Here is a 25,842-nt window from a genome sequence, read left to right as displayed (position 1 = left end):
TCTGGTAACAGAAGCCACCTCACCGACTCCAGTGCAGTGACTCCTGATTTACCCTGGGAGCAGTGAGAGCAGAATGGGCCCCAGAGGGGTGACTCCTGATTTACATGGGGGGGGAGAATGGGCCCCAGGGGGGTGACTTCTGATTTACACAGGGGAACAGGCCCCAGTGGGGTGATTCCTGATTTACACCAGGGGGAACGGGCCCCAGTGGGGTGACTCCTGATTTACACCAGGGGGGACGGGCCCCAGTGGGGTGATTCCTGATTTACACCAGGGGGAACGGGCCCCAGTGGGGTGACTCCTGATTTACACCAGGGGAATGGGCCCCAGTGGGGTGATTCCTGATTTACACAAGGGGGAACGGGCCCCAGTGGGGTGACTCCTGATTTACACCAGGGGGGATGGGCCCCAGTGGGGTGATTCCTGATTTACACCAGGGGGAACGGGCCCCAGTGGGGTGACTCCTGATTTACACCAGGGGGAACGGGCCCCAGTGGGGTGATTCCTGATTTACACCAGGGGGAACGGGCCCCAGTGGGGTGACTCCTGATTTACACCAGGGGGGATGGGCCCCAGTGGGGTGATTCCTGATTTACACCAGGGGGAACGGGCCCCAGTGGGGTGACTCCTGATTTACACGGAGGAATGGGCCCCTGTAGGCTATAGGATTAGCCTGCTTGCTTGCGTATCATAGAATCATGGAATCTCAGGGTCAGAAGGGACCTCAGGAGGTATCTAGTCCAACCCCCTGCCCAAAGCAGGACCAATCCCCAGACAGATTTTTGCTCCAAATGGCCCCCTCAGGGATTGAACTCACATCCCTGGGTTTAGCAGGCTAATGCATATATATATATATATCTTATAGGCGAGCAGGAGGCGCTGGGTGGGGGGAGGAGTGAGGGCAGGCCATGCTCAGGGGAGGTGGCAGAATGCGGGTGGGAAGAGGAGGGGCGGGGTAGGGTGGGGGCTTCGGGGAAAGGGTGCAGTGGGGGCGGGGCCAGGGGCTGAAACTCAGGGTTGAGCCCCCCCCCCGGCAGATTAGAAAATCAGCCCCGCTGCGTGGAATTACCGGGACAGCATCTTCTGGGCTCTTCTCTTTTCACAGGAGATTTGGGATGGTTTGGGGGGAGGGGAGCACCCAACCTCCCAGCCACCCTCCTTCTTCCCAGGGGTAAACCAGGAACTTGCTTCCCTCGTTTAAACCCCTCGCTCTGTGGTTTAGTCACAATAGATGCCCAGGTCTGTTCAAAGTGTTAAAATGCCTCATAAGGAATCTATTTGTCAAAAAAATTTTTTTTTTTTACCAGAATCGGGTTTTTGTTTTGGTCAGAATTGTTAGGGACAGACTTGCTGGCAGATATTTTGAAATAAATGATCGAAATCATTGACACTGCCATGATTCTATTGTGTTACTTTGACAAATAAAATATGCAGAATTTTGTGTTTTGCTTCCTGAACGACAGCCAAGGCCGTCCATGGAAATCTCATTCTCTCACGCTGGGTGGAACATTATCACAGTGTCCTGAACCGTCCTCCAGCAGCCGCTTGTTCAGAGCTGGATGATCTGCCTGTCACTGGGGTTCCGGCTCCAGACATTTGTACTGATGCACCGGCGTTGGATGAAATGAAGTGCACCATCTCTACACTGAAAAACGGACAGAGCCGGTGCCGACGGCATCCCCTCAGAGCTGCTAAAATGTGCTATTGCTCCTGTAGCAGAATCACTTCTGGCCAGCTTTCGGCTGGTGTGGAGAAGTGGGGCCCTGCCAACCGCCTGGAAGGACGGAATTGTGATCTCGCTCCGTAAGGGCAAGGGACCGCGCAGTGAGTGTAAGAGCTACCGGCCGATCACCTTGCTCCCCGTCCCAGGGAAGGTGTTTGCGCATGTTTTGCCGGCACGCCTGGAGCCTTTGCTACATCGGACGCGTCGTCCCCAACCGTCAGGCTGTACGAGGAACAGGGCCACGTTAGACGCCATGTTGGCCCTTCGCTTGTTGTTGGAGATACATTGCGAGTTCTGGAAACCTCTGGACGTAGCGTATGCTGATCTCAAGGCTGCCTTTGAGTCAGTGGATCCTGTCACGTCCGCTCTGCTGGACTTCATTAGAACAACATTTGAACAACAGAGCCCATGTCAGTGTGTTGCGGCCGGGATCCCCACTGACGCAGCGAGTCTCTGCCGCTGCCAGGGCCCCAGGCTGGGACGCAATGGAGAGGGAGGGGCCTGCGGCCCCCCTGCCACCCCACTCCTTGGGTGGCATCTCCCCCCCCCCGGCCTGGAGAGGCTGGGATCTCCTGTTAAGTAACTGCTGACTCAGCCCCTGCCTGTTTGCTGCTGCCCCGCCCTGACCGAGGGCCTGGGCTGCTATGGGAACTATGGACTCAGCCCCCGCTGCAACGGCCTGAGCCCCTAACCGAGTTGCGTTACTGCCCCCGACCGCAGAGCCGACGGCCGGGGGACTAGAGCCAGGTGGTGGGATACCCCACGGCCCCGCTGAGAGACCAACCGCGGCAAAGCCGCACCACAGTCCTCCAGCCGTGTGCCCAGGGGTTGGGTTGTGGGGGGAGGGGGGACAGGGGAGAACGTCCCTTCCCCGCCCCCGCCCCCGTTACAGGTTCCTCCAGCTGGCTGGAAAGAGCTTTTGCTGTGAGCTGAGTCAAGCAGCCCCCCCGTCTCCGTGCTCCCCCTGAGGCGTCTCCATCGGATCCAGTTCCTGGGTCGTCCTCGGGAGTGTGGATCCCTCAGCGCCGTCTGGCTGCTCCACTGTTGCCCCTGAAAGGCTGGTGGTGGGTGTTCCCAGCCTCGCCCCACATTTCAGTAACACACACGCAGCACACGCGGGAACGCCCTGCACAGTCCTAGCGCAGCCCGTCCGACGGGGGATTAATGCTTTTAGAATGATCCCTCCCAAGGCAGACTGGGTACAGAACACACCTTAATGCTCTCACCACGGTAAATACGGGGCTGCCGGGGTGTTGCTTTGGGGTACAGAGTGTCACAATGGGATGCTGGGGGGCACAGACTCCACCTAGATTGGGGGCCCCCATTATGCCAGGTGCTGCCCAGCCCCCCGGCTGAGATCAGGGAATCCCTGTCGTGCCAGGCCCAGCCCTGAGAGCCAGCCCCTGCCCTGAGAGCTTCCAAGCTAAAGAGACAAAGGAAAGATTATTGCACAGAAGGGGAAACTGAGGCCCAGAGTGCAAAAGTGGCCGATTTTCTAGACAGCTATTTCTTCGCTGTCCCTCTCCCGCCCTGCCTGGACTTGCAGCGATGCAGCCGGGTCCCCCCAAGTGTTTAGTGCACAGCTGCCCTCGGCAATAACGTCGACTGGCACAAGAGTCCCTGTTGCTCTCTGGGAGGTGGGGGTGGGGGCCAGGACTCCTGGGTCCAGCGTGGATGGGGGCAGCTGTACAGACACATGCGCTCTGCAGGGATTTTGGATTTATGATGCAGCTTTATTCAATGCATTAGCGTGTGGAAATACGAAAGGTGAGAACAGAGGGTGGAGGGGTGGCAGGATGCCTGGGTTCTGTTCTTGGATCTGGGAGGGGAGTGGGGACTAGTGGTTACAGCAGGGGGCCTGGGAGCCCGGACTCCTGGGTTCTACCCCTCAGATCACTCTCCTGGGAGAAGCTGCTAATGGGTCTCTAATGCTCAGGCCTGTTTTTAAGCCTGTCACGCTCAGTGCAAAGCCCATAATGGGTCTCTGGCTCGGGCCCTGCACCGGTGGGTCTCAATGCGCTTTACGAAGGCGGCTCGGCACCGTTATTCCCTGCCTGGGGTGGGGGGGACTGAGTCACAGCTGGGGGTGGGGGGGAGGGAATAGCTCGAAGTGGGGGTGCGCCAGTGGGATGGAGCTCAGCAGGTGTCAGAAGCCGTCCTCGATCTCCGTTCTGGGGGCCGGGCTTAACTGGATGCTCTTGATCCGATAGGTGAATACGCCCGACACCAGTATGTCCCCGGCTTTGATCTTGGCCACATCCTGGGTGGCGCAGCCTCTGGCTGCGAAAGGGATTTCGACGTAGTCTGCCCAGAGAAATTGTCGTTATTACCCGGCGGGGGGTGTGTGTGTGCACAGAGCCCCTGGCATTGGGGGCACAGAGCCCCTGGCATTGGGGTCACAGCGCCCCTGGCACAGGGTTTGGCCCTTTCTCCCCCCAGCCCCGCCCACGCGCCCTGCAGCCTGCCCCGCTCGGGGGGGGGGGGGGGGGATTGGTCCAGTGCCCGCTGGCAGGTTTGGCCTGGGGGGGCTGATGGGGAACTCACTCTCTGACAGCGTCCCCACGACGTCGACGCACTGGTTGGCGGCCCCCTGGCAGTGCAGGGTGACGTTGTGGAGGCAGCGGTGGGATCCTGGGGCAAAGCACGACGGGCACTGTCTCCCGTTGGGCACGGTGCTGATTTTGGGGCCTGCGGACAAAGGGGGGGAATCAGAATCGGGGCTGAAGCAGGAAGCAGCTCCTTGTGTCTCGGCGTTTGCAGGGCGGGTGGGCTGCAGTGAAGACACAGGGCTGGTGTCAGGACGCCTGGGTTCTCTTCCTCCCAACTCTGCCGCTGACAGGCCGGGGGAGCTTGGATGTTTCTGGGCCTCAGTTTCCCCAACGGGAAGATGGTGAGAATGATCCTGCCTGGGCCCATTCGGATTGGAAGCTCATTGGGACAGGAGCTGTGTCTCCTCGTGTGTCTGGGCAGCGCCCGACATGATGGGGGGCCCCGATCTCAGTCAGGGGGGAGGGGCTGGGCAGCGCCCGGTGCAATGGGTCCCTGATCCCCAAGGGTGCAGGGCAGTGGAGGGAAAGGGCAGGTGAGAGGTGCCAGGGTGGGGGCGGGCGCAGGCCGGGTACGTACGTTCCTTTATCTCCCCCGTGTTGCAGTTGGTCTCTCTGCAGATCTCGGAGTGGACCCTCACGTAGACGCCGCCCCCGAATTCAAAGTCCAGGTCGCCCTCCAGGCTGATCAGGCTGTTGGTGCATAACTGGAGGACGCCTGTGTTCACCACGCCCCCTGGTGGAGAGGGGCAGGAACGTCTGTCAAGGGGTGAACACGAGAGCCCGAATCCCCAAGCTCCCGCCGGCTCCCTACAGCTGGACCAAGGCCACCCCCCGCCCCACGTGGCTCTGCCTCAGTGTTTGATCCAACCCCCCCTACCCGGAGTGAGGGCGGCTTCAAACTGGTGGCAGTAGTGGGATCCCACGGGCCTTAACCTGGCAGTTGGGGCTCTCTGCTTTGGGGGAGGGAGGCCAGGCCTGTTGTACTCTGCCCCTCACGCAGAGCTCCCTGGCTGGGGGCTCAGGGGAGTTGACAGGGTCCCCCTAGGGCCAAGGGGCTGGGAGTTAAAACCCCATTGAGATGCCTGGGGCAGTTTTCTCTCCTCCCTGCAATGGGCTCAGGCTCTCGGCAGACCCAGGCAGCATCACTGCATCGGTCACACTCAGGGCAGCTCCCCCCTCCCAGAAATGGGCTCAGGCTCTGAGCAGACCCAGGCAGCGTCACTGTGTCGGTCACACTGACTATGAAGGCCAGAGAGCTGCCGTTTTAGCTGAACGCACCAATTTTGCTCTAATCTGCTGATTCAGGATGTGCGGCCTAGAGAGCCCGCGCCCTGCTCTGTGTCACGGCACCACGGCACGTACCGAAGGAGTTCGCTTCCTGAACAGCGATGCAAGAATCTGCCCCACTGCTACAGCTCCTCACTGCGTTGCTTTCCCCGGGGATGCTGTGGTAACAGCTGGAAGGACGTGCTGTGAAAGGAATTGCTCCTGAGTTCTGGCAAATAATGATTCCTCATCCGCTCCTTGGCCACCATTTACGGGCTCCCCAGGTCGTTTTCTGGCACTGGGGTGGCTCAGATCCCGTGAGCTGGGTTCTCAGGCCCCCAGGGACCCTTTCTGCTGGGATGGCCCCCCTGCAAGTTATTTCGAGGACAGAGGCAGAGTCACTTCTCCTGACTCCCTCCAGTGGCCAGACCAGGAAGGTCCCTGTCTGGAAAATGGGAACGTTTCCCATGTTGATTTTCTCAGGGGAACAATCCACGTGGTGCTTTCCTAAGAGCTGCACAGACCCCATCTGCGATCAGCCCCCTGTCGTGCCAGGCGCTGCACAAACCCTGGCTGAGACTGGGGCCTCACCCCCCATCGTGCCAGGTGCTGCACAGACCCAGCTTGAGAAACAGATCATCCCCAAAGAGATTATGGTCAAAAAGATGGGGGAGGGGGAACTGAGGCACGGAGCAGGGACTTGCTCACTGGCAGAGCTGGGGATAGAACCCATTATACCCCACTCCCCCTCCAGGAGTTGGGATAGAACCCAGGAGTCCTGGTTTCCCCACCCCCACTCTAACGCATTAGACCCCCAGAAATTCACACCACACACCGCTGGCCGTAGCTAGGAGAGCCCAGAGGAGGCACAAGACAAGACGAACGTCCATGGCTCTGGAGAGAGCGGGGGCTGGTGTCGGAGCCGCGACAGATCCACCTAGGCTGGAACACAGGAAACATCGCAGAGCAAAGTCTGCTTGTCTGCCCCCAGCTCTGGGCTGGGCTTCGGATCCCGTGGTCAGAGCAGGGGAGCCAGAAGTCAGGACTCCTGGGTTCTCTCCTCAGCTCTGGGAGAACCCCCCTCCCCCGCGCTAGGAAGCCCCGATATTCTGCAGGGGGCCGTGGCGCTGTGCAGCTGTCTCTGGGCAGTGCCCGCCTGAGCGAGCAGGGCCGGCAGCGTCGCCCGCTGAGCCCAGCCATGGAGCGAGGACATTCCCAGAGCCCCCCGCTCTGCCCTGCGGCCCCCCGGCTGGACAGCGTCCCTGGCACCCGCCGCCTGGCTTCCTCCTGCCCTGAGCACTGGGTGTAACCCAGCTGGGCAGGGGCAGGCCCTGGCACAGGAGCCAGGGCGGCGGTGGCGGCTGGGGAGGGAATTCTCACCTGGGGCAGCGCAGGGCTGGGGCAGGGGGTGGGTTTGCAGCTCTGTCCCTGGGCCGCGGAGATGCCGGGCTTAGCTGGTGGCTGGGCAAGCGGGCAGGGGCTGGCTGCTTAAATAGCTAGTGCAGCGGGCGGGCACCAGGCCAGACCGGGGCTCGTCTCCAAAGGCCTCCCCCGTCCGCCCCCTGCTGAAGGGCGGCCCCCGGAGCTGGTGTAAACAGGAGCCGCCTCGCTGAGTTACTCCCGATTTACCCTGGGGGAAGTGAGAGGGGACTCGGCCCAGGGACTCCAAGGGGGTGACTCCTGATTTACACCAGGGGAATGGGCCCCAGGGGGGTGACTCCTGATTTACACCGGGGGGGGGATATAGGCCCCAGTGGGATGACCAAGACCCCCGTCCTTGCTGCTTCATCCCCGCACACCCCTGGGCAGCAGGGCAGGGCTGCTAGCCCTGTTCTCCAGATGGGGAAACTGAGGCACAGAGAGTCCGGGTGATTTACCCAAGGGGTCTGGGGCACAGCAGGGAGTTGAACCAGGGTCTCTCATGTCCGAGGCCCGTGCACTAACCATTGGACAGCACTGCCTGTCCTCGTAGGGGGTGCCCAAGATGGGAGCATCTGGGGTTTGCCTCTGTTCCAAGCAAGACTGGAGCCCCCTTTGCACCAGTCACTGCCCAGACCCCCTGGGCGCTGCCCAGACCTCACACAAGACCAGGGTCCCCCTGTGCCGGGCGCTGCTCAGACCCCAATTGAATCTAGGGTCCCCCCTGTGCCGGGCGCTGCCCAGACCCCAGTCGGGTCCAGGGCCCCTCCGTGCCGGGTGCTGCCCAGACCCCAGGTGAGATTGGTGCCCTGATGTGCCAGTTTTGCAACAGCGTTAAAAAATCACACGTGTTTCCCCCCTCACCCGCTGGTGATGCTTTATTCAGGGACGTTCTCACAGGAAATTAATCTCCCCCCCCCCAGCAGTTTGCGGCACGCGCCCGACGCTGGGACTCGATCCTGGATCGTGCCGAGAGCCGACGGCGACAGGAGCGACCACCCAGCCGGGCTCCGTGTGCCCCAGGCAGCGGCTGGGCTGGAGCCTGGCGCCCGGGGGGCTAAGTGCTCGGCTTGGGGCCGGGTGTGGGGGCCGGGCTGCATTCGGACGTGATCACGACGTCGGTGAAGACCCCTGGCAGCTTGTACACCCCCCCCTTGCTGACACAGGTGCTTTTGGTGGCACAGCCGCGCACGGCGTAGGTGTAATTCCGGGTGCCTGGAAGCAGAGCAGAGAGGGCGTTGCCGGGGGGCTCACGCCCCAGAGAGTCCCCAGGGAACAGCCCCCTGAGACGCTTCGATTGCGACCAGACTCCACCGGGCACCTGCCTGCGGAGGGGACGGGGACGCCCTGATCCCAGCCCCTCCGCGCCCCACAGCTCACCAGGTGGGAGGCCCTGTGGGTGCCGGGTACCACGCTGCCGGCCACAGGGTAACCCGGAGATCGGTCCCAGGGCTACCAGAGCCTGACCGGCCTGCCCGAGCCGGGACCTCACCCTCCATCGGTTCACCTGGCCGGCCCCGAGCCGGGACCTCACCCTCCATCGGTTCACCTGGCCGGCCCCGAGCCGGGACCTCACCCCCCGTCGGTTCACCTGGCCGGCCCCGAGCCGGGACCTCACCCCCCGTCGGTTCACCTGGCCGGCCCCGAGCCGGGACCTCACCCTCCGTCGGTTCACCTGGCCGGCCCCGAGCCGGGACCTCACCCTCCGTCGGTTCACCTGGGCGGCCCCGAGCCGGGCCCTCACCCTCCATCGGTTCACCTGGCCGGCCCCGAGCCGGGACCTCACCCTCCGTCGGTTCACCTGGCCGGCCCCGAGCTGGGACCTCACCCCCTGTTGGTTCACCTGGCCGGCCCCGAGCCGGGCCCTCACCCTCCATCAGTTCACCTGGCCTGCCCGAGCCGGTACCTCACCCCCGTCAGTTCACCTGGCCGGCCCCGAGCCGGTACCTCACCCTCCGTCGGTTCAGCTGGCCGGCCCCGAGCCAGGACCTCACCCACCATCGGTTCACCTGGCCGGCCCCGAGCCGGGACCTCACCCCCGTCAGTTCACCTGGCCGGCCCCGAGCCGGGACCTCACCCTCCGTCGGTTCACCTGGCCAGCCCCGAGCCGGGACCTCACCCCTGTCCATGCTTCTGGCCATCCGCCTGGAGCCAGGTCTTCACCCTCCGCCTGGCCGGCTTTCCAGAGCTTTCCCAAGGGTGGGGAATTTCCCGGCGGGTGCGGGGGCAGGGTTTGTTCTTCTCAATCTTATCTGCATTTTAGTTCCAGAAGGTTCTTGGCTAATTTCCCGTCCCGCAGAGCCCCGGTGAGTCTCCCCCGGCACGGAGCTCAGGGACGTGTATTGCACGAAAGCAGCGGCCGGAGAGGACACAATGGGGGGCGAACCCACCCCAGCCCGTGGGAGCTTGTTACAACGGGGCCTTATCCCTGACCGGGCTGTGCCTGGTGCTAACGCCCGCGCTGTTATGCTCACAAAAAACACACGAGATCTTTTTATAGGGAAAAGGCAACGCGCCACATTTATTGAGAATCCAGCAGCCAGCACAAGCTTTCCAGTCACACACACACCCCGTGCGCACAGTCCGTGATGGGCGCTGTCCCTGTGAGGGGTCGAAGGATTGCACTGCCCAGCCGGCTGCCAGGCATTCGCGTTCGCAGGGGTCAATGTTTAGCTCAGCTCCCGCAATTTCCTGGATTCAGACGCTACTGGAACCAGATTTCCTGCCTCACTATTTCGCAATAGCGTAGCAGCCAAGGCCGTACTGCTGGCAGCCGAGCGACTAACTAGGGGCTGTGATTCATCGGGAGAGCGGAGGGCTGGAGCTGCCAGAGCCTTTTGCGTTAAAAGCCTTAAAGCGGCGTCCTGCGCCTCTCCCCATTCCCATTTGGCCTTTTTCTTTAGCAATCGCCACAAGGCGGGAGTGATTTCAGCATCTTTCTATTCGTGTGGCCTACGGAAATGGACTCCTCCTAGCAGAACTCTTACAGAAGAGCAGCCGTCGGCAGGGGCCAGAGTTTCTACCAGTGCCCCGACCTTCCTCTGACCTACCTGTCTCCCTTCCTGTCCAACCACTGTGCCCAGGTGTGTAACCGGAGGTAGCGCCAGCGGAGCCTTGTCTCAGGCTACTTTGAACCCTGTTTCCTGAACTAGCCCCAAAACTTTCTCCGTTAGTGTTTGAGTTGGTGCCTCAGTTTCCTGTCGCTTACTTGCAAGGCATGAAGAAAAAGGAAATGGCTAATCCTAGTATCCATGATCCTCTTCGTTTATTCTAATACTTTAAGTCTTAGTATAAAACTCACACCGTATATGGCCAAACCCTAACCAGTTATATCGCACAGCACCATGGTGCAACATCGCACTCGCTCCTTGCCCTGCCTTCCTCTGCTAGATGCAAGAGCCCTTCCCCGCCCCAAATTGTCTCCCCCGAGACAGGCCTGTCCTCGTTACAGACAGCCCCCCAACCTGCAGCAAATACTCACCAGCAACCACACACCACACAACAAAAACACCAACCCAGGAGCCAATCCCTGCAACAAACCCCGATGCCAACTCTGTCCCCATATCTATTCAAGGGACAGCCCCCCCCATAGGACCTAATCACCTCAGCCAGACCATCCGGGGCTTGTTCACCTGCACAGCTACCAACGTGATCTATGCCATCATGTGCCAGCAATGCCCCTCTGCCATGTACATTGGCCAAACCCCACAGTCTCTACGCAAAAGAATAAATGGACACAAATCTGACAGCAAGAATTAGAACATTCAAAAACCAGTAGGAGACACTTCAATCTCCCTGGACACTCAATAAGAGACTTAAAATTGGCCATTTTTCAACAAAAAAACTTCAGAAACAGACTCCAGTGAAAAACTGCAGAACTGGAATTAATTTGCAAACTGGACACCATCAAATTAGGCCTGAAAAAAGACTGGGAGTGGCTGGGTCACTACAAAAATTCATTTCCCCCTGCTGATACTCGCACCTTCTTGTCAACTGTTTCTTGTCAACTGTTAAGAATAGCCCACTTCCACCTTAATTGAATTAGCTCGTTAGCACTGATCCCCCACTTGCTAAGGTGTCACGGAGTGTGGGGGAGTCCGGCCCTGCACCCCTCTTCCTGGGCTCACAGTGACTCTCAGCCAGCGAGTAAAACAGAAGGTTTATTGAACAACAGGAACACAGGATACAGCCCAGCTTGGGTTCAGAGCCAGGACCCCTCAATCTGGCCTTTCTGGGGGGTTCAGGGTGCTTGGATCCCAGCCTAGGATCCCCTGAAACCCACCTCCCAGCTCCCAACCGAAAACTGATTCCACTTCCCCCCTCCCTTTGTCTAGCTACAGCCAGAGGTGAGACCTCCCCTCCCCCAGGCCAGGCTCATGTTACAGCTGCAGACCTGTCTCTGCCTACCAAGCACACAGACAGTCCCTGCTCTCACCTATCAACCACACAGACAGTCCCTATTCCATCACACCTCTCCCCCCTCCGAGACTGAACTGAGCGGGGTCACTCTGCCCAGTGACCTGGGGAAGTTCAGGGCCTCCTCTCCGGGACAGCGCGTCCGCTATCAGGTTGGCACTTCCCTTCACGTGGACCACGTCCATGTCATAGTCCTGCAGGAGCAGGCTCCACCTCAGGAGCTTGGCGTTGGCTCCTTTCATCTGGTGCAGCCAGGTCAGGGGAGAGTGGTCGGTGTACACGGTGAAGTGGCGCCCAAAGAGATATGGCTCCAGTTTCTTCAGGGCCCACACCATGGCCAGGCATTCCTTCTCGATGGCCGCGTAGTTCTGCTCCCGGGGTAGCAACTTCTTGCTCAGGTACACGATGGGGTGTCTCTCCCCCTTTTCATCCTCCTGCATCAACACCGCCCCCAGGCCCATGTCGGAGGCGTCGGTAAACACCATAAAGGGCTTGTCAAAGTTTGGGTTTGCCAAAACTGGGCCTTTGAGCAGAGCCTCCTTCAGTGCCTGGAGAGCCTCCTGGCACTGCTCGGTCCAGACCACCTTGTCTGGCTTCCCCTTCTTGCACAGCTCAGTGATGGGGGCAGCTATGGCACTAAAGTGGGGCACGAACCTCCGATAGTACCCCGCCATCCCAATAAAGGCCTGGACCTGCTTTTTGGTCTGGGGAGCGGGCCAGTCTCTGATCGCCTCCACCTTGGCTGGTTCCGGCTTTAGGCAGCCGCTCCCCACCCGATGGCCCAGGTAAGATACTTCAGCCATCCCCACCTTGCACTTCTCAGCCTTTACGGTTAACCCCGCCTCCCGGAGTCGGTCCAGCACTTGTCTAACCTGGAGTACGTGGTCCTCCCAGGTCTGGCTGAAGACGCAGATGTCATCAATATACGCCACAGCAAAACTCTCCATCCCCCTCAGTAGCTGATCCACCAGGCGCTGGAAGGTGGCCGGCGCTCCCTTGAGGCCGAAGGGCAGGGTCAGAAACTCATAGAGCCCCAGGGGAGTGATGAAGGCCGATTTCAGCCTGGCATCTGCGTCCAGCGGCACTTGCCAGTAGCCCTTTGTAAGATCCATGGTGGTGAGGTACCGAGCGCCTCCCAGCTTGTCTAGGAGTTCATCAGGCCTTGGCATGGGGTAGGCATCAGATACGGTGATGGCATTAAGCTTTCGATAGTCCACGCAGAACCGGATCGACCCGTCCTTCTTGGGGACCAGCACCACTGGGGAGGCCCAGGGGCTGGCGGACGGCTGGATCACTCCTAAAGCCAGCATGTCCCTGACCTCCCTTTCCAGGTCCTGGGCCGTCTTCCCGGTAACCCGAAAAGGGGAGCATCGTATCGGGGTGTGTGCCCCAGTCTCCACCCGGTGGACAGTCAAATTAGTGCGCCCAGGCTGGTTGGAAAACAACGGTCGGTACAGTTGCAGCACCCCTCTGATCTCAGCATGCTGAGCCGGGGTCAGCTGATCTGAGAGGGGAATCGCCTCCAGGGGGAAACCAGCCTTTGTCCCTGGGAATAGATCCACTAGAGGGTCATCCCCCGGCTCCTCCCAGTGGCCACACACGGCCAACACCATATTCCCCCGGTCATAATATGGCTTCATCATATTCACATGGTACACCCGGCGGTGATGCGCCCGGTTAGACAGCTCCACCACATAGTTTACCTCATTTAGCTGCTTGACAACCTTGAAGGGCCCTTCCCAGGCAGCCTGGAGTTTGTTTTTCCTCACGGGGATGAGAACCATCACTTGGTCCCCGGTGGCAAAGGCGCGGGCCCGCGCCGTGCGGTCGTACCAGACCTTCTGCTTCCTCTGGGCTCGGGCCAGATTCTCCCTGGCCAGGCCCATGAGCTCGGTAAGTCTTTCCCGGAAGGTCAGGACATACTCCACCACCGACTCGCCATCGGGAGCGGCCTTCCCCTCCCATTCGTCTCTCAGCAGGTCCAGGGGCCCCCTTACCCGCCTCCCATATAACAGTTCGAAAGGCGAGAACCCAGTAGACTCCTGGGGTACCTCCCTGTACGCAAACAGCAGGTGAGGTAAGTACTTGTCCCAGTCCTGTGGGTGCTGGTGCATGAATGTTTTTAGCATCATCTTTAGCGTCCCGTTGAACCTCTCCACCAGCCCGTTGGTCTGGGGGTGGTACGCTGAGGCCCAGCTGGGTCGGACCCCACATTTCTCCCACAGGGACTGGAGCAGCTCCGACATGAAGTTGGACCCCTGGTCCGTTAAGACTTCCTGGGGGAATCCCACCCGGCTGAAAATGGTCATCAGCGCATCCGCCACGGTGGCTGCTTCGGTAGAGGACAAGGCCACCGCCTCGGGGTATCGAGTGGCGAAATCTACCACCACCAAGATGTATTTCTTTCCTGACCGGGTCGCCTGGCTGAGAGGCCCCACCATGTCCATGGCCACCTTCTGGAAAGGCTCTTCTATGATGGGCAAAGGCCTCAGAGCTGCTTTCCCCTTGTCCCGGGCCTTCCCCACCCGCTGGCAGGGGTCACAGGATTGGCAGTACTGCCGGACATGGGTAAAGACCCCAGGCCAGTAAAAGTTCTGTAGCAGCCTCTGCCTGGTGCGCCGGATTCCCTGGTGCCCTGCGAGGGGGATGTCATGGGCCAGGTACAGCAGCTTGTGGCGAAACTTCTGAGGAACCACCAGCTGCCTCCTAATCCCCCATGACTCCACCTCCCCGGGGGGAGCCCATTCCCGGTACAGGAACCCCTTCTCCCACAGGAACCTCTCCTTGCAACCTCTCCTCATGGTCTGCGCTGCATTGAGGTCAGCCCGGTCCCTGGGCTTCTGCAAGGAGGGATCCTTCTGCACCTCGGCCTGGAACTCAGCAGCTGGGACAGGGATGGGGCCCTGCTCTCTCTCACCGGCTGGGTCTGAGGCCGCAGCCTCTCTGGGTCGTGTCTCTGGGCATTCCCTCCCCACCAGGCACTCGGGCAGAGTACTTTCCCCGTTGTCAGGGTGCAGAGCCCTGCGCCGACTCTGACTACGGGTCACAATCAGGGTACCCCGGGTATTGCCGGGCCAGGTCTCGAGGTCCCCCCCCATTAGCACCTCTGTGGGCAAATGGGAGTGCACTCCCACATCCTTGGGGCCCTCCTTGACCCCCCACTTCAGGTGCACCCTCGCCACGGGCACCTTGAATGGGGTCCCGCTCACGCCCATCAGGGTCAGGTAGGTATCAGGCACCATCCGATTTAGGCCCACCACCTCGGGCCGGGCCAGCGTCACCTCTGCGCCTGTGTCCCAGTACCCAGTGACCTTCTTCCCATCCACCTCCAGGGGAACCAGGCACTGTTTCCGGAGGGGCAGCCCCATGGCCACCCTGTAGCAGCCCCTTGGGACCGGAGCATCCAGCCCCCCAGAGGCGCTGACCGGGGGCCCTCCTCCCTCCTCCCCAGGTGGGACACTGCCAGCCCCCCTCTCTTGGGCATGTTGCCCCTCCTCCGATTGGGTCTGTACCCAGTCAACCCTCGGCGGGTTGGGTCTGCTCGGTCTGTCTCTGAGCTTGGGGCACTGGGCCCGTATGTGGCCTTGTTGGCCACAGTGAAAGCAGCCCATGTCTCGTGGGTCCCCTCGAGGGGGTCGGGTGGATCTGACGCTGGACGTTCCCCTTTGGTGGGGGTTCTCCATAGGGCCCCGCTGGGACGTCCCGTGGTGACTCTCTCTCTGCGTTGAGGCAGACCTGCCCCCTCGAGACTCCTCCCTGACATCTCCTGCCCGACTGTCCATGTATTGGTCGGCCAGCCGGCCTGCGTGCTGCGGGTTCTCCGGCTTCTGGTCCATCAGCCACTGCTTCAGGTCAGACGGGCACTGCGCATACAGGTGCTCCAGTACGACTAGGTCAAGCAGGTCCTCTCTGGTTTGGGCCCCAGCCGTCCACTTGCGGGCGTACCCCTGCGCCCGGTTGACCAGTTGCAGGTATGTGACCTCCCGGGTCTTACGTTGACTCCGGAACCTCTTCCGGTACATCTCCGGGGTCAGCCCAAACTCGCGGAGCAGGGCCTCTTTGAACAGGTTGTAGTCCCGCGCCTCCTCCCCTCTCATTCGGCTGTACACCTCCACGGCGGTGGAGTCCAGTAAGGGGGTGAGGCACCGGATCCTGTCTGCAGGGTCCACCTGGTGCAGCTCGCAGGCATTCTCAAAGGCCGTCAGGAAGGTGTCTATGTCCTCCCCCTCCTTACGCGGGGCCAGGAAGCTCTTACCGAAGCTCTTTGTAGGCTTGGGCCCCCCCTCACTCACCGCAGCCGGGGCCTCCCTGCTTTTCAGCTGGGCCATGGCCAGCTCATGTTCACGCTGCTTCTCCTTCTCTTCCAGCTCCTGCTGGCGCTGGTTCTCCTCGTGTTTACGCTGGTTCTCCCGCTCCTTCAGTTCTTGCCTCCTTAACTCGAGCTCTTCCCGTCTCAGCTCCCTGTCATGTTCCATCCGCATCCGCTCCAGGGACAGGGAGCTCCGCCGGGACGATCCAGACTCCTCTGCCCCTGGGATCGCTCGCTGTGATCCCCCGGGGGACCCTGTTACTGCAAAGTCCTGCTCTCTGGCCACACTCTCCCAGGGGTGAATCGCCCCTTCGTTTTACTGCTCCCCAGTCACTTACTGCAGGAAGCGCCGTCCACGGGGTGCCGCCGATCCCACCGCTGCCACCAGTTGTCACGGAGTGTGGGGGAGTCCGGCCCTGCACCCCTCTTCCTGGGCTCACAGTGACTCTCAGCCAGCGAGTAAAACAGAAGGTTTATTGAACAACAGGAACACAGGATACAGCCCAGCTTGGGTTCAGAGCCAGGACCCCTCAATCTGGCCTTTCTGGGGGGTTCAGGGTGCTTGGATCCCAGCCTAGGATCCCCTGAAACCCACCTCCCAGCTCCCAACCGAAAACTGATTCCACTTCCCCCCTCCCTTTGTCTAGCTACAGCCAGAGGTGAGACCTCCCCTCCCCCAGGCCAGGCTCATGTTACAGCTGCAGACCTGTCTCTGCCTACCAAGCACACAGACAGTCCCTGCTCTCACCTATCAACCACACAGACAGTCCCTATTCCATCACATAAGGCAACTCCCATCTTTTCATGTGCTGAATATTGATACCTCCCTACTGTATGTTCCACTCCATGCACATGATGAAGTGGGTTTTAGCCCACGAAAGCTTATGCCCAAATAAATGTGTTCGTCTCTAAGGTGCCACAAGGACTCCTCGTTGTTTTTGTATCTCAATGTGTTTGATTGTAAATAGCATTAGGGAAGCATTTGGTTGGCTTCTTGAGAAAGGAATTTGCAAGTTAAGTGCCCAGTCAAGAAACACTTAACTGACAATGGACTTGGGCGACCCCAAGCCAGGTAAGAATTCCTCCGGGGAACTTTCGGGATAGCATGTAAAAAATGGCATTGGCCTGCCAAGTGAGCCATGCATGGACGTGTGACTTGCCCATGTGACCCCAGACTCCATCTTGCTGCTGTGATTTTCCCCAGTGAGAACAAAGGGGCGTCCTTCCAGGGGCAGAGAATATAAAAGGCCCTGGAAACCCTCCATCTTGTCTTCAGTCCTGCTTCTGGAGGAACCTTGCAACAAACTGAAGCTCTGAACAATGGGCTGAATGACCCATCCCAGCTGGGGATGTTCCAGAAACTTAATTTGAACCTGCAGTTTATTCCATCCCTGCTACAAGCCTGAACCAAAAATTTTGCCATTACTGTGTGTAATTGATTCCATTTAACCAATTCTAGCTCTCAGCTATTTTTCTTTTATGAATAAACCTTTAGATTTTAGATTCTAAAGGATTGGCACCAGCGTGATTTGTGGGTAAGATCTGATCTGTATATTGACCTGGGTCTGGGGCTTGGTCCTTTGGGATCGGGAGAACCTCTTTTCTTTTACTGGAGTGCTGGTTTTCATAACCATTCATCCCCATATGAGTGGCACTGGTGGTGATACTGGGAAACTGGAGTGTCTGAGGGAATTGCTTGTGTGACTTGTGCTTAGCCAGTGGGGTGAGACCAAAGTCCTCTCTGGCCGGCTGGTTTGGTGCCTTATAAAGAACCCCCAGCCTAGGGCTGTAACTGCCCTGCTCGGAGCAATTTGTCCTGAACTGACACTCTCAGAAGTGTCCCACCGAAGGCAGCAGCGTCACAGGGGCGTAGTCGGCAGGATCCTCAGCACCAGGTCCATTGAGCTTCGGGTCAGAACCCCACACTGTCCAAATTTGAATTTTGGGATTGAGAGTTTGGTTGGTTAAAGATCAGTGACTGTGAGCCAGAAAGCATCAGCAGAAGCAGTGAGCAGGCCCTGAGAGACAGGCTGCCATCGGAACATCATCAGAAACTGGCAGAAATTCGAATGAGAGAGAAGCAAGCGTTGGCCCAGCTGGAGAAAGAAGCTGCTGAAAGACAGAGAGAAGCTACGGAAAGAAATGCTGAACTGGAAAGAGAAGCTGCTAAAAGAAAGAAGGAGGCTGCTGAGAGAGGAACGGGCTCGTTGGGGGCGTATGGAGCTGCTGGCTGCTGAGCAGAGGTGTTGCTGGACTTAGGCTCCAAGTCGAAAAAGTAACAGAAGAACGGGAGAAACTATCATCCCGTGTTAGCGCACACAGTCCAACAGCGCATTAATGCTCAGATCAAGTCTTTTAGAATGATCCCTCACAAGGCAGACTGGCTGAGATCAGGGAATCCCTGTCGTGCCAGGCACTGCCCAGACACACCCTGAGAGCCAGCCCCTGCCCTGGAGAGCTTCCAATCTAAAGAGACAAAGGAAAGATTATTGCACAGAAGGGGAAACTGAGGCCCAGAGCGGCTGATTTTCTAGACAGCTGTTTCTTTGCTGTCCTTCTCATGCTCCACTCGGACTTGCACCCAGGGGCAGTGGAGGCTGGCATTCATCTGTCCAACGTTCCTTCCATTTCCCCTTTTGGGGACATGTTGGAAACAGGGTGACAGTGACAAGCCATCCTTGAAATCCTCTGGGGGTTTCCCGGTCATGCTGGCAGGCTTGGGGGCACTGGAAGGAAGGACGTGGCCTGAGTCCGTCCGTGGAGAGTCAGCCTATTGAAAGGGGAGGGGGCGAGCTGGGCCTCTCTGCCTTAGGGAGCAGCCTGCTTTGTCTCTCTCTGGTTTGGGACGGTTCTTGGGTGTGAGTGTCCTGGATTCTAAGGGGGTGTCTGTCAGAGTTGCCAACTTGGTAATATTTAAAAACCGGACACTGCAACAGGAGTGCTGGAACCTCCCCTGCCCCGCCTCTTCCCCCCCGAACCCCACCCCTGCCCCACCTCTTCCCCAAGGCTCCACCCAGCCCACTCCTCTTTCCCTCCTCCCCCCTTCGTTCACTGCTTTTCTCCTGCCACCCCCGGCTGGGGTCAGGAGGGACTCGCCTGCAGAGCCGGGGCTGGGAGCTGCAGCCGCCCAGTGAAGGCCGGAGGCAGCCCTGGCTCAGTAGGGACAGGCACAGGAGATGACCCAGCGCCTCCCCACCTCCCCCGCCTGCAGACTTTGTCTGTCCGGTCAGATCCACTGTCAGGTCCCCTTTTTGACTGGACTGGACTTTCCGGTTGAAAACCAGGCACCTGGCCACCCTGGTGTCTACTGGAAACGCAGCCACTGCGCCATTGTAGCGCTTCAGTGTAGACACGACAACGCAGAGGGTGCATCTATTGCTGGAATCAGTCCCCGAGAGGTGGGAGCTGGGACGTCTGATTTCTCCCCGTCGACCCAGCGCTGGCTACACCTTACGGCCCCCAGCGTGTGAATATTTCACACCCCGGAGCGATGCAGCCGGGTCCCCGCAAGTGTTTAGTGCAGAGCTGCCCTCAGCAATAACATCGACTGGCACAAGAGTCCCTGTTGCTCTCTGGGAGGTGGGGGTGGGGGCCAGGACTCCTGGGTCCAGGGTGGATGGGAGCAGTGGTACAGACACATGCGCTCTGCAGGGAATTTGGATTTATGATGCAGCTTTATTCAATGCATTAGCGTGTGGAAATAGAAAAGGTGAGAACAGAGGGTGGAGGGGTGGCAGGATGCCTGGGTTCTGTTCTTGGATCCGGCAGGGGAGTGGGGACTAGTGGTTAGAGCAGGAGCCTGGGAGCCAGGACTCCTGGGTTCTCTCCCTGGCTCTGTGAGGGGAGCGGGGGCTGATGGGTTAGAGTGGCAGGGGCTGGGAGCCCGGACTCCTGGGTTCTACCCCTTAGAGCACTCTGTGGGGAGAAGCTGCTAATGGGTCTCTAATACTGAGGCCTGTTTTTAAGCCCGTCATGCTCAGTGCAAAGCCCATAATGGGTCGCTGGCTCGGGCCCTGCACCGATGGGTCTCAATGCGCTTTACGAAGATGGCTCAGCACCGTTATTCCCTGCCTGGGGTGGGGGGGACTGAGTCACAGCTGGGGGGCCGGCCACGGACAGGCCTGGGGAAGTTTGGGGGAGGGAATAGCTCGAAGCGGGGGTGCGCCAGTGGGATGGAGCTCAGCAGGGTGTCAGAAGCCGTCCACGTTCTCCACCCTGGGGGCCGGGCTTAACTGGATGCTCTTGATTTGATAGATGTATAAACCCGACACCAGGCCCATCCCGGCTTTGATCTTGGCCACATCCTTGGTGGCGCATCCTCTTCCTGCGAAAGGGATTTCGGCGTCGTCTGCCCAGAGAAATAGTCCTTATTATCCGGCATGGGAGGGGAGCGCACAGAGCCCCTGTCATTGGGGGGGGGGTGGTCATAACCGTGGAGATACAGGTAACATAAAATCCCTCCTTGGCAGCTGTACTAAATCCCTTTACCTGGAAGGGGTTAAGAACCTCAACTAACCTGGTTGGCACCTGACCAGAAGGGTCGATGGGGAAAGAAGATACTTTGAAATCTGGGTGGGGGAGGATTTGTTTTGTTCCCCCTCCAGACAGAGAGAGAGACCAGGCAGGGACAACATCGCCTGGAAACATCCCTGGAATGATTCATCGAAAATTGCAAAGGTTGTAAGCAGGGCAAGGAAATGCCTTAGATTATCTTGTGTTTTAGCTTGTGAATTTTCCCTATGCTAAGAGGTAGTTTTATTCCTGTTTTTGTAACTGTGAAGTTGAGTCCAGGGGGATCCTCTTTGTTTTGTATCGTTTTATTACCCTGTAAAGTTACCTTCCAGCCTGATTTTGCAGGTGTGATTCTTTCACCTTTTCTTTAAATAAATTCTTCTTTTAAGAACCCGATTTTCAGTGTCTTAGAGACAAAGGGTCTGGTTGGTACCCACATTATTCTCAAGCTACCCCAGGAAAAGGGGTGAAGGGGCTTGGGGGGATATTTTGGGGGGACAGGGACTCCTAGTGACCCTTCCCCAAATGTTTGTTGAAATCGTTTGGTGGTGGCAGCGATACCGTCCAAGAACAAGGGAAGGAATTTGTGCCTGGGAGAAGTTTTTAACCTAAGCTGGTGGAATATAAGCTTCAGGGTCTTTCATGTGGGTCCCCAAATCTCTACCCCAGAGTTCAGAGTGGGGGGGAACCTTGATGGGGGGACACAGAGCCCCTGACCTTGGGGGGCACAGAGCCCCTGGCATGGGGGGGACAGAGACCCACTGCACCAGGCACTGGCCTGGCAGCTGCCCCCCAGATCTGCCAGTCTCGGTGTAAAACAAGAGACGCCAGCAGGAGACAGACGACTGGCCGGGGGGGGTACGAGGAAAGGGGACAATGCTGGTTGGATGGAGCCATTTGGAAAAGCCCCAGGAAAAGAGAGGGGGGAGGGTTCCCAAAGGGGGGAGTCAGGACGGGGGAAGGAGGGGGAACCGGACAGGAAGGAGAGACGAGCGGAAAGAGACGGACAGACGGAAAAGAAAGGGGAACAGACGCCAGAGATGGATTAAGGCTTCCTGGGGCCCTGGGCCAGAGCAAGTGGGGGGCCCTCCCCACCCCCTTCTCCCCACGGTCCCGCCCCCGCTGCGCCCCTTCCCCAGGCACCCGCCCCTGTTCCACCCCTTCTCCCCTCGGTCCTGCCTCTGTTACCCCGCGTCTGCCTGCGGCCCCGCCCACAGCCCCCTCCCTTTTCGCCCCCTCCCTGGGGCCCCGCCCCTTCCCCCCCAGGGTCCCCTCCCCCGCATTCCACCTGCCCCACAACCCGTTTGCTCCTTTCCGTCCCCGCCCCCACTGCGGCCCCACGACCGGAGCAGCTCTGTCCCCGCGCCAGGGCCCCGGGGCGCAGCAGCGAGTGAGACTCCTGCAGGCCCAGGGCTGCGGCGGGGTCCAGGCGCTGGGGCTTCCCCCGCCACGGGGCAGCGACCCCAAGGGGGGAAGAGCGGAAGAAGAAAAGGGGGCGAAGATGAAGTCGTTCTGGGCCATCCACCCGCTGGACCCCTTTTTCGTTTGCAGATTTTGAACACAGGCCCTTTCTCCCCCCAGCTCTGCCCACGCGCCTGCAGCCTGCCCCGCTTGGGGGGGGGGATTGGTCCAGTGCCTGCTGGCAGGTTTGGCCTGGGGGGCCGATGGGGAACTCACTCTCTGACAGCGTCCCCACGACGTCGACGCACTGGTTGGCGGCCCCCTGGCAGTGCAGGACGTCGTTCTGGAGGCAGCGGTGGGATCCCAGGACATAGCACGACGGGCACTGTCTCCCGTTGGGCTTCAGGCTGAGTCTGGAGCCTGCGGACAAAGGGGGGGAATCAGAATCGGGGCTGAAGCAGGAAGCAGCTCCTTGTGTCTCGGCGTTTGCAGGGCGGGTGGGCTGCAGTGAAGACACAGGGCTGGTGTCAGGACGCCTGGGTTCTCTTCCTCCCAACTCTGCCACTGACAGGCCAGGGGAGCTTGGATGTTCCTGGGCCTCAGTTTCCCCAATGGGAAGATGGTGAGAATGATCCTGCCTGGGTCCATTCAGATTGGAAGCTAATTGGGACAGGAGCTGTGTCTCCTCGTGTGTCTGGGCAGCGCCCGACATGATGGGGGGCCCCGATCTCAGTCAGGGGGGAGGGGCTGGGCAGCGCCCGGTGCAATGGGTCCCTGATCCCCAAGGGTGCAGGGCAGTGGAGGGAAAGGGCAGGTGAGAGGTGCCAGGGTGGGGGCGGGCGCAGGCCGGGTACGTACGTTCCTTTATCTCCCCCGTGTTGCAGTTGGTCTCTCTGCAGATCTCGGAATGGACCCTCACGTAGACGCCTTCCGCAAACTCAAAGTCCAGGTCGCCCTCCAGGCTGAACCGGCTGTTGATGCACGACTGGAAGATGCCCCTCTGCACCACGCCCCCTGGTGGAGAGGGGCAGGAACGTCTGTCAAGGGGTGAACACAAGAGAGAGCCCGAATCCCCAAGCTCCCGCCGGCTCCCTACAGCTGGACCAAGGCCACCCCCCGCCCCACGTGGCTCTGCCTCAGTGTTTGATCCAACCCCCCCTACCCGGAGTGAGGGTGGGTTCAAACTGGTGGCAGTGGTGGGATCCCACGGGCCTTAACCTGGCAGTTGGGGCTCTCTGTTTTGGGGGAGGGAGGCCAGGCCTGTTGTACTCTGCCCCTCATGCAGAGCCCCCTGGCTGGGGGAGGGGGGTTGACAGGGTCCCCCTAGGGCCAAGGGGCTGGGAGTTAAAACCCCATTGAGATGCCTGGGGCAGTTTTCTCTCCTCCCTGCAATGGGCTCAGGCTCTCGGCAGACCCAGGCAGCGTCGCTCCGTCGGTCACACTGACTATGAAGGCCAGAGAGCTGCTCTTTTGTTTTATCTGAACGCCGCGGTTTTGCTCTGATCTGCTGATTCAGGATGTGCGGCCTAGAGAGCCCGCGCCCTGCTCTGTGTCACGGCACCACGACACGTACCGACGGTGTTCACTTCCTGAGCAGCGATGCAAGAATCTTCCCACAACCTGCATGTCCTCTCTCCTTGGCTGCTTTCCCCGGGGAATCTGTGGTAACAGCTGGAAGGACGTGCTGTGAAAGGAATTTCTCCTGAGTTCTGGCAAACAATGATTCCTCATCTGCTCCTTGGCCACCATTTACTGGCTCGCCAGGTCATTTTCTGGCACCAGGGTGGCTCAGATCCCGTGAGACGGGTTCTCGGGCCCTCAGGGACCTGCGAGTTATTTCAAGGGCGGAGGCAGAGTCATTTCTGCTGACTCCCTCCAGCGGCCAGACCAGGAAGGTCCCTGTCTGGAAAATGGGAACGTTTCCCATGGTGATTTTCTCAGGGGAACAATCCACGTGATGCTTTCCTAAGAGCTGCACAGACCCTGGCTGAGATTGGGGCCCACCCCGTGCTGTGCTAGGCGCTGCACAGACCCACAATTCCTCTCCAAAGAGCGTAGGGGGGAACTGCTCACGGCGTGCATGTGGCAGTGTGAGGAAGTGGGACTGTGAATGGATCGAGCTGGGAAGGTGGCAGGGGGTTGTGCTGGGACGGCCTTGGGGAAGGGAGGACACCTGAGCAGGTCACCTGAGACCCCAGGAGGGGGGTTGGAGGCCAGGTGACACCTCTGCCCGGGACACTGGACAAAGGCTGGGGGAGGAGCCGGGGGGTGGGCTGGGCTGAGTGAGATGCTGGAGGGAGTTTCAGTTTGGAGCTGGCTGGGGAAATGGAGGAAGGGCCCAGACGGGGTCTGGGCTTCCTGCCTCCCCAAGATGGACCTGACTGAGGGGTCCCGTTCTCTGTACCTACAAGCTCTGTGTTAGCCCCTGCGCCTGTCATCGAATAAACCTCTGTGTTACTGGCTGGCTGAGAGTCACGTCTGACTGCGCAGTGGGGGGGCAGGACCCTGTGGCCCCCCCAGGACCCCGCCTGGGCGCACTCGCTGTGGGAAGCGCACGGAGGGGCAGAGGATGCTGAATGCTCCAAGGAGAGACCCAGGAGGTGAAGCCGTGTGAGCTTCTTGCCCTGCAGACAGGCTGCTCCGAGGGAGAGGAGGCTCCCCAGGGTCCTGCCTGGCTTGGTGGGGAGCAGCTCCAGAGCAGCGCCCGGGGACTCCGTGACAGGGAGGAAACTGAGGCACGGAGCAGGGACTTGCTCACTGGCAGAGCTGGGGCTAGAACCCATTATAGCCCACGCCCCCTCCAGGAGTTGGGATAGAACCCAGGAGTCCTGGTTTCCCCACCCCCACTCTAACGCATTAGACCCCCAGAAATTCACACCACGCACCGCTGGCCGTAGCTAGGAGAGCCCAGAGGAGGCACAAGACAAGACGAACGTCCATGGCTCTGGAGAGAGCGGGGGCTGGTGTCGGAGCCGCGACAGATCCACCTAGGCTGGAACACAGGAAACATCGCAGAGCAAAGTCTGCTTGTCTGCCCCCAGCTCTGGGCTGGGCTTCGGATCCCGTGGTCAGAGCAGGGGAGCCAGAAGTCAGGACTCCTGGGTTCTCTCCTCAGCTCTGGGAGAACCCCCCTCCCCCGCGCTAGGAAGCCCCGATATTCTGCAGGGGGCCGTGGCGCTGTGCAGCTGTCTCTGGGCAGTGCCCGCCCGAGCGAGCAGGGCCGGCAGCGTCGCCCGCTGAGCCCAGCCATGGAGCGAGGACATTCCCAGAGCCCCCCGCCCTGCCCTGCGGCCCCCCGGCTGGACAGCATCCCTGGCACCCGCCGCCCGGCTTCCTCCTGCCCTGAGCACTGGGTGTAACCCAGCTGGGCAGGGGCAGGGCCTGGCACAGGAGCCAGGGCGGCGGTGGCGGCTGGGGAGGGAATTCTCACCTGGGGCAGCGCAGGGCTGGGGCAGGGGGTGGGTTTGCAGCTCTGTCCCTGGGCCGCGGAGATGCCGGGCTTAGCTGGTGGCTGGGCAAGCGGGCAGGGGCCGGCTGCTTAAATAGCTAGTGCAGCGGGCGGGCACCAGGCCAGACCGGGGCTCGTCTCCAAAGCCCTCCCCCGTCCGCCCCCTGCTGAAGGGCGGCCCCCGGAGCTGGTGTAAACAGGAGCAGCCTCGCTGAGTTACTCCCGATTTACCCTGGGGGAAGTGAGAGGGGACTGGGCCCGGTGACTCCAGGGGGGTGACTCCTGATTTACACCGGGGGGAATGGGCCCCAGTGGGGTGACTCCTGATTTACACCAGGGGAATGGGCCCCAGTGGGGTGACCAAGAGTCACTACCCCCGTCCTTGCTGCTTCATCCCCTGAGTGTCTGTTGAGGGGACAGTTTGGCAGTTTGACCATGTGCTTGATTGTTTGTTTGATTGCTTGTTTGACCACTGTGAACTGGGAGTGCTTTGTTCCAAAAAGGCAGTCAGCTGCGAACCAGCTGAGCAGCGACCAGCAGAGAGGCAAACAGAAGGCGTTTGCCTGGAGAGAGCCTACGGAGGCCCCCCACTCGCAGGTTTCTCTGAGTAGCTTCTGCCACAAGTAAGGAAGCTCCTAGAAGGAAGAGACCATGGATGCTGAGCGATCCGCTGTTGTGACCTGCACAGGATGCGCCATGTTTGTCTTCCTTCCACAGGATAGAAGCGACTTTGTCTGTACAAAGTGCAAGCTGATCTCCATATTGGAAGAGAAGATCCAAGGTCTGGAGAAACGGATAT

At 59.9% G+C, this 25,842-nt stretch overlaps 2 protein-coding genes across 3 annotated transcripts; both read right to left on the bottom strand.

Annotated features, from left to right (window-relative positions):
• Nucleotides 1–3,435: 3,435 nt before the first annotated feature.
• LOC123351631 (phospholipase A2 inhibitor and Ly6/PLAUR domain-containing protein-like) lies at nucleotides 3,436–7,041 on the bottom strand. Of its 2 annotated transcripts, none has more exons than XM_044991116.1 (6): nucleotides 6,919–7,041; nucleotides 6,374–6,480; nucleotides 5,635–5,742; nucleotides 4,850–5,005; nucleotides 4,268–4,411; nucleotides 3,436–4,027 (listed from the first exon to the last, which is right to left on the bottom strand). In XM_044991116.1, the coding sequence occupies exons 2-6, from the start codon at nucleotides 6,426–6,428 to the stop codon at nucleotides 3,870–3,872; spliced, it is 621 nt and encodes a 206-aa protein (XP_044847051.1). In that variant the 5' UTR covers nucleotides 6,429–6,480; nucleotides 6,919–7,041; the 3' UTR covers nucleotides 3,436–3,869. The 2 variants fall into 2 exon arrangements, with proteins under 2 accessions (XP_044847051.1, XP_044847052.1); XM_044991117.1 differs by having other exon boundaries at nucleotides 6,374–6,475; nucleotides 6,919–7,016.
• Nucleotides 7,042–19,337: 12,296 nt separating this feature from the next.
• LOC123351630 (phospholipase A2 inhibitor and Ly6/PLAUR domain-containing protein-like) lies at nucleotides 19,338–25,161 on the bottom strand. The gene is made up of 6 exons (XM_044991115.1): nucleotides 25,026–25,161; nucleotides 24,481–24,587; nucleotides 23,169–23,279; nucleotides 22,454–22,609; nucleotides 21,872–22,015; nucleotides 19,338–20,030 (listed from the first exon to the last, which is right to left on the bottom strand). The coding sequence occupies exons 2-6, from the start codon at nucleotides 24,533–24,535 to the stop codon at nucleotides 19,873–19,875; spliced, it is 624 nt and encodes a 207-aa protein (XP_044847050.1). The 5' UTR covers nucleotides 24,536–24,587; nucleotides 25,026–25,161; the 3' UTR covers nucleotides 19,338–19,872.
• Nucleotides 25,162–25,842: the final 681 nt, after the last annotated feature.

The sequence above is a fragment of the Mauremys mutica genome, chromosome 17 (genome assembly GCF_020497125.1).
Source record: "Mauremys mutica isolate MM-2020 ecotype Southern chromosome 17, ASM2049712v1, whole genome shotgun sequence".
NCBI classification, from domain to species: domain Eukaryota; kingdom Metazoa; phylum Chordata; order Testudines; family Geoemydidae; genus Mauremys; species Mauremys mutica.
This window is presented reverse-complemented; position numbering and strand designations above follow the sequence as displayed.